Source organism: Scyliorhinus torazame, chromosome 2 (assembly GCF_047496885.1).
Source record: "Scyliorhinus torazame isolate Kashiwa2021f chromosome 2, sScyTor2.1, whole genome shotgun sequence".
Classification (NCBI taxonomy): domain Eukaryota; kingdom Metazoa; phylum Chordata; class Chondrichthyes; order Carcharhiniformes; family Scyliorhinidae; genus Scyliorhinus; species Scyliorhinus torazame.
This window is the reverse complement of record NC_092708.1, coordinates 345123063-345133405: the sequence shown is the minus strand read 5'-3', so window position 1 is coordinate 345133405 and position 10343 is coordinate 345123063. Positions and strand designations below refer to the sequence as shown.

The 10343-nt window shown below is 45.1% G+C and overlaps 1 protein-coding gene across 2 annotated transcripts in view; it reads right to left on the bottom strand.

Moving 5' to 3' along the window:
* Positions 1 to 454: 454 nt before the first annotated feature.
* The window catches only part of LOC140403153 (ribosome quality control complex subunit NEMF), a 112916-nt gene continuing 103027 nt past the window's right edge, over positions 455 to 10343 (bottom strand). For both annotated transcript variants that reach the window (XM_072490849.1, XM_072490858.1), the window contains exons 31-33: positions 3637 to 3680; positions 3472 to 3551; positions 455 to 1477 (exon numbers count right to left, since the gene is read on the bottom strand). In XM_072490849.1, coding sequence (XP_072346950.1) covers positions 1400 to 1477; positions 3472 to 3551; positions 3637 to 3680 — 202 coding nt within the window. In that variant the 3' untranslated portion in view covers positions 455 to 1399. The remainder of the gene's footprint in view (positions 1478 to 3471; positions 3552 to 3636; positions 3681 to 10343) is intronic.

Below are 10343 nucleotides of genomic sequence, written 5' to 3'. Positions count from 1 at the left end.
CCGAGTGGCCTAATTCTGTTCCTATGTCTTATGATCAATGCACTAAAAGTGCTAAATGCTGGCATTGCCAGTGACATCCACATCCCATGAATGAACAAACATTTTTTCCATTCAACCTTGCATTCTGTTGCAGTTTTTGCACTTCCATCATTTGCCAGCTGTGATCAACCATCTACCGTTGCGATCTACACCCACACAAAGTGCTTTAGACTTTGTTTAGTCAACTGTTCCAGATTATTCCTGCTTTTCAGTTCAGGAATCCCTATTCCATGCTTGGTGCTGCTGATTTATTTGCTTTCTGCATTTCAGTCAAGGTGTCCATTTAAAGTAAATCTGCATCAGGCAATATCCATGGCCAAATATATCATCAATAATTGATTCTCATGTTTCCTAAAGTCAGCTTGGCCATAATTTCTTTTCACTCGGGTAACATTTCAATAAATACACAATGGAGTGCTATCGTTCATCACATTTTTATGAATTGTCACAAGACGTGAGCCTGTAATTTAACTGCTTGATAAACATTTTTAATTTGGCAGCAGCTTTACAATTAAGCATATTGTGGTGGATCACATTCTTTGTTATGCACTGTAAGTGAAAGTTTGGCATTGATGTGGTCCCAGAAATGAGACTTTTGTGCATGTATTTATCATTTTCAAACAGCAATATTTTCTCACTTCATTAGCAGCTGCAATTTGACATGTGATATGAGACTGAACAACCAACATTTATATTCCGTGCTCAGTGATAAAGAATGTTTTTTTGGGAAAGGCATTGCAGGATGTCTAGTAACTATACCAGTATGTATACTACTGTGGAGAAGAGGGTTGTAATGAAGGCAAGGGGATAAACTCGCTATTCCAAAGGAAATCTTCAAATTAGCTGTTATTGCACCTTCATCATCATTACTGTTCAATTTCAGCTTTCAGTAGAGGAATGATTTGTGATGTTTGTGGCCATGATTGGTGTTATAGGAATGAGAAACGTATCAGTGATTGAATGGCAGAGCAGACTCGATGGGCCGAATTCTACTCCTATGTCTTATGGTCTAATAAGGGGATATTGGACATGTTTTGAATTAAATTACTGAAATTAATGGAAGCCTCAGTTTTGATACTAATATCAAGAAAATAAATGCAAGCAATAACAGATGTCACTGACAACAGAATATAGAATGGGTGGTTTTATCAAGCATCAAAAAATATTTTGGCCAACTCAGTTAATTATCTGGGGTGTTGTATGTGAATGTTCAACAGTCACTTTTATTTCCAAGCTTTGAGAAGAATAGACACATATGTTATCACTTCTCATTGTTAAAAACATTCTTAAAGCTCTTTATAAAGGGTTTTCGTCATTAGACAGTCCTTGACGTTATTCGACCAAAGTATATCCTGTGTAGTTATTTCCGTTTCTTAGCCAATAAATTAGGTGCTGAAACCTTCACCTTGCCAGGTATGTTTCTTGACAAGTCAGTATCCTAAACGAGAGAGAGAGAGAAAAAATGCACCGAGTCCACACTATCACAGAACATAAACTCCAATTCCTTTTCCAAAATTTCTGATGGATTCTGTGGTGATCAGGGAAACACGATCTTGAAATTTGAGATTAGATAGTCAAAGTGAACTTTTAATTGCTTCAACTGCAACAGTTACACGTTTGGTTTAAGATTATAACGTAGCTTTAAATTTAGAGTAAATTGAGGTCATGTGTCAACCATGTTTGATTGTTAGAGATCAAAGGAAGATTCACTGTTTTACTGAGGTGGTGCAAGTTATTTACACTTGGAGTCAATGGCCACAGTCCTGGTGTACACCATGAGCAAGTCTCCGAAACTCCCAGAAAGATATTTTAAGTATTGAGTTGGAAACAGTTGTGGTGGACACTATCCATTTACTTCTAAAACAAAAGGAAGTTAGGATCAAGGATAACTCATTAGAATTTCTATTTAGACATGAAGCTAATTTGGTTCCCGTTACCGAGGGAGGGAGAAGGAGAGAGTACAGAGGAAGCCATTGGATCAGGTTACAGGCCTCCCTACAAAACAGTGACTATCACAGCAGTTTATCTTATGTGGTCAGCATAGAGAAAAGGCTACTTGAGTTCACGAACTACCACAGCCCAATCAATGCAAAAGACTGGAGGGCTTCATTCTGCAGCCTTCCACGGATCTTGGGAGATCCTTCTGCACTGTAAATTCTATGATTTGTTCTGGCATGACCAGGAGGAAGAATAATCATCGGGATAGGCTTAACTGCTGGCAATGGATCTAAGAAACTCGGTGAAACGGGGATATGGAAACTCATTCGAAGCTGGGATAAACAATTGTGGAATTACTAAGAGAACTGTAATTCTGTGGATGTCATATAAGGGGAATCTCACTTTCTTAAACTTAGGAGTAAGTTGCCCACAAAAGGAAAATAGTTGTTGGAGGTCATTTTGTGATACTGGACTATGATATAAATTATAGGTGGCCCTGTAACTACATTTATGCTCCTATATTACTTTTGAATAGTTCTGATGAGACAAAAGGTGCTCATTGGCTTAGATGCCTGTTTAGAAGAAGCGATTTGTAGAAATAGATAACGTATACACAATGCTTGTTAATATCAGAAAAAGACACAAAATGGCTGTTAGCTATTAAAGCAATACTAAAGACACAAAATGGCCAAACTAGCCACATTCCTGAACAATAAGTTACAAACTGTGTAAACTACCTCATGAGAACCAGGCGTGGATATGTATAGGGAGTATTTTAACAGCCGCTGATAACTGCTTCATAGAACAAGGAATGCAATGTATCATTAGTAAACTCAAGGTCCACAGCTGCAGACAGGACATATCCTTGTTAGTTTTGAATGACTTCTGTATGAAGTTAGGGACGGGTACGACAACACCCACTTTAACCATATATGTGATAACTGGGATGCTAGGAAAATTGATTGACTGCATGTAATGAAGTGTGACGTGAATATAGTTGATTGATTGTATGTAAATGAGAATACAACTAATTCCACCCCTTGAATCTGTATATTAAGCCATGTGCACCTTGGCTCAAGTGAGAAAGGCTGCTGTCAATAGGCTGCGGAGCCTCAGCCTTTTCTACCAGAATTCTGATATAATAAACTGCTTTTTTTAAAAACTTATACTCAGACCTTCGTGTGAATATTTTCACCTCTAACAATAGTGTTTAGCCAATTTTTTTAGTCTTGTTACAATAAAAATTTTAAAATGCAAATTTTGTTCGATCTTTTTTAAAGCTAATAGCTTTTAATAATTCAAACTTCCAGTTATCAGTCTCTACGGAGATCATAACACAAAAGAAAACTTCCCAGGCAATTCCCACATAGGTCCACATCAAGATTTCCACAGGATCTTCCCTCGAACATATGATCTCCAATAAACTGGAGACTGAATAATTTGGGCCATTGTTATCTAAAGTTCCATTGTGCAAAACTTTTAAAACATATTTACCTTCACACTGCGTAATAAATCTTTTTCCCGTAGCATAGCCTCTTTAGAATGCATGAAATTGTGCAAGGCTGTTTTAGCCGCTAAAAAACAAAAAGCAAAAAACCCATTGCACAAGGCCAATTTGAAACAAAATTGTGAAGATACAGTGCCAAAGATTTTACATACCCTTTCCTTTCTTCTGTATGCCCGGAGTGAGTTTCACCTTGTACCTAAAATAAAACATTACCAATTAAGTAGTTTGATTCATGTGTGTCAAATATATTTACCTCTTCAGTAACTTTCAGTATTTCCACTTCAGAAAAAAATCTTTATATTAAAAAAAAACATATTCTGTACTAAAATAGCAGAGATTGCATTCGCTTGTGAAAGTACCCATTTTTGATTCACATCATTTGATTTCAAGAACGGCTGAAGGCACTGGATACTGCAATGGTTTGGGTCCTGACAACATTCTGGCAATAGTACTGAATGAAGACTTTTGCTCACAACTAGCTGCATACCTAGCCAAGCTGTTCCAGTGCATCATAAGGTCAGAAGTGGAAATGTTTGTTCATGATTTCACAATGCTCTGCACCTCAGAAATTGAAGCAGTCCATGTCCAAACGCAGCAAGACCTGGGCAACGTTCAGGTTTGGACTGATAAGTGGCAAGGCAAGTAACATTCACTCCAACAAGACAGAATCCAACCATTTCCCCATGACATTCAACAGTGTTCCCATAGTTAAATCCCCCACTATCATCATCCTGGGAGCTACCATTGACTAGGAACTTAACAGGACTAGCCATATAAATACTGTGGCTACAAGAGCAGGTCAGAGAGTGGGAATTCTGCAGTGACTAACTCACGTCTCGACTCCCCAAAGATCTACAAGGCACAAGTCAAGAGTGTGATGGAATATTCTCCTTTTGCCTGGACAAGTGCAGTTCTAACAGCATTTGAAAAGTTCAACGCCTACCAGGACAAAGCAGCTGCTTGACTGGTACCCCATCCACCACCTTAAACATCCACTTCCTCCACCAGCGACACAGTGGTCACAGTGTATCATCTATTAAGTTGCACTGGAGCAACTCACCAAGGCTCCTTCGATAGTATCTTCCAAACCTGCGACCTCTACCAAGACAGACAACAGTAGCAAACAAAACAAAGTTGCAAATGCAAGGGAAAACTATCACCTGCAAGCTTCCATCCAAGATACACACCATCCTGACTTGGAATTATAATCACCATTCTTTCACTGTCAAAGTCCTTGGAACTCACTAACATCACTGGGTGTACCTACATCATATGGACTGTAGTGATTCAAGAGGGCGAATCACCATCAGATGAAGGGCAATTACGGATGGGCAATAAATGCTGGCCAAGCCAGCCACACCCACATCCCATGAAAGAATAGAAAGAAATTGCAAATACCACAGCCAGTGGTAGTAAATTGACTGTAATTTTTTAAAATTCAGATTTGAAGAACAGCTGGCTTATGTAAAGCAAATTTCTATCTGTGTCTTTGATTTTTCCTCTCAATTACTTCTGTTTCTAATTAACTTGCAAATATTAAATCTTTCCTTCCACTTTGTTTTTTTAATAAACATTTTTATGGAGGTATTTATGGTTTTACAACAACAAAAGAAACAATGTACATGAATTTATAAACATAGTGCAAAAGCCGTCTTCCTCCCTTACAGGTCCCACCTTTACTCACCCCCTACTCTAAACTAAGCTAACCCCCAGCCCCCCCCCCCTCCCTCTTCTGCTGACAGTTAATTTTCCACAAAGAAGACGATGAACGGTTGCCACTTCAAGGCGAACCCTAACATTGACCCTCTCAAGGCGAACTTGATTTTCTCCAGACAGAGAACTACCAGGGAAGCAAAGGCCAGAACGTCTGCCTCTTTCTCCTCCTGGATCTTCCAACACAATTGCAAGGTGAGAGGGGGAAAGTTTAAGAGAGATGTGCGTGTTAAGTCCTGTTAAGTTCCTAGTTAGAGGGTGGTGGGTGCCTGGAACGCTTTGCCAGCGGTGGTGGTAGAGGCGGGCACGATAGCATCATTTAAGATGCATCTAGACAGATATATGAACGGGCAGGGAACAGAGGGAAGTAGATCCTTGGAAAATAGAAGACACGTTTAGATAAAGGATCTGGATCGGCACAAGCTAGGAGGGCCGAAGGGCCTGTTCCTGTGCTGTAATTTTCTTCGTTCTTTGTTCTCCGAAAATCGCCACCTCCGGACTCAGCGCCACCCTTGTTTTTAACACTGTGGACATGACATCCGCAAACCCCTGCCAGAATCCCCTCCGCTTTGGCCATGTCCAGAACATGTGGACATGGTTCGCTGGCCCTCCCGCACACCTATCTTCTACCCCAAAGAACCTGCTCATCCGGGCCACTGTCATGTGAGCCCGGTGAACGACCTTGAATTGTATCAGGCTGAGCCTGGCACATGTTGTGGATGCGTAGACTCTACTCAGCGCGTCCGCCCAGAGACCATCCTCTAACTCTCCTCCCAACTCCTCTTCCCACTTGCGCTTCAGCTCCTCAGTCTGCGTCTCCTCTAACCCCATGAGTTCCTTGTAAATGTTAGAGACCCTCCCTTCTCCCACCCACACTCTAGAAGCTACCCTGTCCTGTATCCCCCTTGGTGGTAGGAGCGGGAAGGTTGAAACTTGCCTGCGTCGGAAGTGCCGCACCTGCAGGTACTTAAATTTGTTTCCCTTCGCCAATCCAAATTTCTCCCCCAGCTCCCTCAGGCTAGAAAAGCTCCCCTCTACAAACATATCCCCCATCCTCTCAATCCCTGCTCTCTGCCATCTCCGAAGCCCTCCATCCATCCTTCCCAGAGCAAACCGGTGATTATTAAAGATTGGAGACCACACTGATGCTCCCTCCGCTCCCACATGCCTCCTCCATTGCCCCCAGGCCCTCAGGGCCACCACCACCACGGGGCTGGTGGAGTACCGTGCCGGCGGGAACGGCAGAGGCACTGTTATCAACGCCCCCAAGCTGGTGCCCTTGCATGACGCCACCTCCACACGCTCCCAGACCAACCCCATCCCCCACCACCCACTTCCTGATCATGGGAAACTTCGCCGCTCATTAGTAATTACTGAAGTTCGGCATCGCTAGCCCGCCATCCCCCCGGCTCCGCTCAAGCATCCCCTTTTTAAATCGTGGGGTCTTGCCCGCCCAGACTAAACCAGTGATTATCTTATTGACCCGTTTAAAAAAGGACCGCGGAATAAAGATGGGGAAACACTGAAACAAACAGGAATCACAGGAGGACCGTCATTTTCACCGTCTGCACCCTCTCAGATAGTGGCAATGGGAGGGTGTCCCATCTCCGAAAATCGTCCATCATTTGGTCCTACTAGTCGGGCCAGATTTAGCTTGTGCAGCCGTTCCCATTCCCGTGCCACCTGGATGCCTAGGTAACAAAAGCTTCCCCCTACCACGCTAAACGGCAGTTCTCCCAATCGCCTCTCCTGTCCCCTTGCTTGGACTGCAAACATCTCACTTTTCCCATATTTAGTTTATACCCCGAAAACTGGCCGAATTCCCCCAGAATCCTCAATTTCTTGCAGCCTCTCTACTAGGTCCGATACATACAGGAGCAGGTCGTCTGCGTAAAGCGAGACTGTGTTCCACAGCCCCGCCCAAATCCAAACCGTCCCAGTACCTCCCACAGATATTCCCATTCTACCTTCGCTGCGTCCATTGCAACCACTACCTCCACCTCCCTACCTTCCAGGGGCATCATGATCACATTTAACAACTTTCTTACACTGGCCACCAATTGCCTTCCCTTAACAAACATCTCGTCCTCCCCAATAACATCTGGAACACAATCCTCAATCCTAGAGGACAAGATTTTGGCCAGCAGTTTGGCGTTCACATTCAATAGGGATATCGGCCTATAGGACCCACATAGCTCCGGGTTCTTGTGCCGCTTCAGGATCAACGAGATCGTGGCCTGTGACATCGTCGGGGAAACACCCCACACTCCCTTGCCTCATCGAATGTCGTCATCAACAGCGGCCCCAATATCATAGAGAACATTTTATAGAACTCCACTGGGTACCCGTCTGGCCTCAGGGCTTTACCCACCAGCATAGCCTTCAGACCCTCCGCTATCTCCTCCAACTTGATCGGGGCCCCCAGCCCTTCTACCAACCCCCCATCCACCTTCGGGAAATTCAGCCCCCCTAAGAAGTGCCTCATCTCCTCCAACCCCGCTGGGGGTTCCAACCCATACAGCCGACTGTAAAACTCCTTGAACGCCTTATTCACCCCTGCTGCGTCTCCAAACCAGGCTCCCGTCCCCATCCTTTACTTTCCCTATCTCCCTGGCTACCTCACTCTTTCTAAGCTGCTGTGCAAGCATTCTGCTGGCCTTGTCCCCATGCTCATAGATCGTCCCCCCCCTCGCCTTCCTCAGCTGTTCTACTGCCCTCCCTGTAGTTAACAAGCCAACCTCCGCTTGTAGCCTCCATTGTTCTCTTAAAAGCCCTGCCTCTGGGGTCTCCGCATACCTCCTGTCGACCTGCATTATCCCCTTTATCAGTCAGTCCATCTCTGCTGTCTACCTTCTCCCTGTGGGCCCATATCGAGATCAGCTCCCTTCTAACCACCACCTTCAATGCCTCCCAGACCACCGCTGCCTGGGCAACAGGAGGCAGAGAGTAGTGGTGGAAGGGAGTGTCTCAAAATGGAGAAAGGTGTTCCACAGGGATCCGTGCTCAGACCACTGTTGTTTGTGATATACATAAATGATCTGGACGAAGGCATAGGTGGCCTGATTAGCAAGTTTGCAGATGATACTAAGATTGGTGGAGTTGCAGATAGCGAGGAGGACTGTCAAGCTAATACAGCAAAATATAGATAGATTGGAGAGTTGGGCAGAGAAATGGCAGATGGAGTTCAATCCAGGCAAATGCGAGGTGATACATTTTGGAAGATCTAATTCAAGAGCGGACTATACGGTCAATGGAAGAGTCCTGGGGAAAATTGATGTACAGAGAGATCTGGGAGTTCAGGTCCATTGTACCCTGAAGGTGGCAACGCAGGTCGCTAGAATGGCCAAGAAGGCATACAGCATGCTTGCCTTCTTCGGACGGGTTATTGAGTACAAGAGTTGGCAGGTCATGTTACAGTTGTATAGGACTTTGGTTAGGCCACATTTGGAATACTGCGTGCAGTTCTGGTCGCCACATTACCAGAAGGATGTGGATGTTTTAGAGAGGGTGCAGAGGAGGTTCACCAGGATGTTGCCTGGTATGGAGGGTGCTAGCTATGAAGAAAGGTTGAGTAGATTAGGATTGTTTACGTTGGAAAGACGGAGGTTAAGGGGGGACCTGATTGAGGTCGACAAAATTATGAGAGTTATGGACAGGGTGGATAGCAACAAGCTTTTTCCAAGAGTGGTGGTGTCAATTACAAGGGGCCACGATTTCAAGGAGAGAGGGGAAAGTTTAAGGGAGGTGTGCGTGGAAAGTTTTTTACGCAGAGGGTGCCTGGAACGCTTTGCCAGCGGAGGTGGTAGAGGCGGGCACGATAGCATCATTTAAGATGCATCTAGACAGATGTATGAGCGGGCGGGGAACAAAGGGAAGTAGGTCCTTGGAAAATAGGTGACAGGTTTAGGTAAAGGATCTGGATCGGCACAGGCTGGGAGGGCCGAAGGGCCTGTTCCTGTGTTGTAATTTTCTTTGTATCGTTGACTTCCAGGTAGCTCTGAATACATTTCCTCAGCTGTCCGCACACCTCTTTGTCAGCTAAAAGTCCCACGTCCAGCCTCCAGTGAAAAATGAAATGAATGAAAATCGCTTATTGTCACAAGTAGGCTTCAAATGAAGTTACTGTGAAAAGCCCCTAGTCGCCACATTCCGACTCCTGTTCGGGGAGGCTGATATGGGAATTGAACTGTGCTGCTGGCCTGCTTTGATCTGCTTTCAAAGCCAGTGGGCGCTGGCTACTCTCCTTGCTAACCCGTAGGTCAACCCAGTGCGGGGCATGATCTGAGATTGTGATCGCCGAATACCCCGTGTCCATCACCCCCGTCAGTAGAGCCCTGTTCAAAATTAAAAAAATCAATCCGGGAGTACACTTTATGCACGTGTGAGTAGAAGGAAAACTCCTTCACTCTCGGCTGCCCAAATCTCCATGGGTCCACCCCCCACATCTGCTCCATGAACCCCTTTAGCTCCTTTGCCATTGCTGGCACCCTGCCAGTCTTTGAGCTCGACTGGTCTAAACCAGGGTCAATAACTGTGTTGAAGTCCCTTCCCATGACCAACTTATGCGAATCTAGGTCCGGGATCTTCCCCAGCATCCTCTTTATAAACTCCACATCATCCCAATTTGGCGTATACACATTTACTAGTACCACCTGCACACCCTCCAGTTTCCCACTGACCATAATGTACCGGCCTCCCACATCCGTAACTATTCTTCTCGCCTCAAACACCACTCATTTATTAATCAGGATCACAAACCCTCTAGTCTTTGAGCCCAGCCCCAAGTGAAAAACCTGTCCGACCCATCCCTTCCTTAATCTGATCTGATCAGCGACTCTAAGGTGAGTCTCCTGTAACATTACCACGTCCACCTTCAGTCCCCTCAGATGCGCGAACACGCATACCCTCTTAACCGGCCCATTTAGTCCTCTTACATTCCAGGTGACCAGCCTAGTTGGAGGGCTCATTCTCTTCCCCCCCCCCACCGCCGATCAGCCATCACCTTTCTTGGGCCAGTCTGCAGCCCGCCCCCAAGCAGCCTCCGCCCCTGACCTCCTTTCTGTCCCACATCAACAGTCCCCACCTCGCCAGCAGATCATTCCCCCCACCCCCCCCTAGTAACAGCACTATGTAATCCTTCCACTTT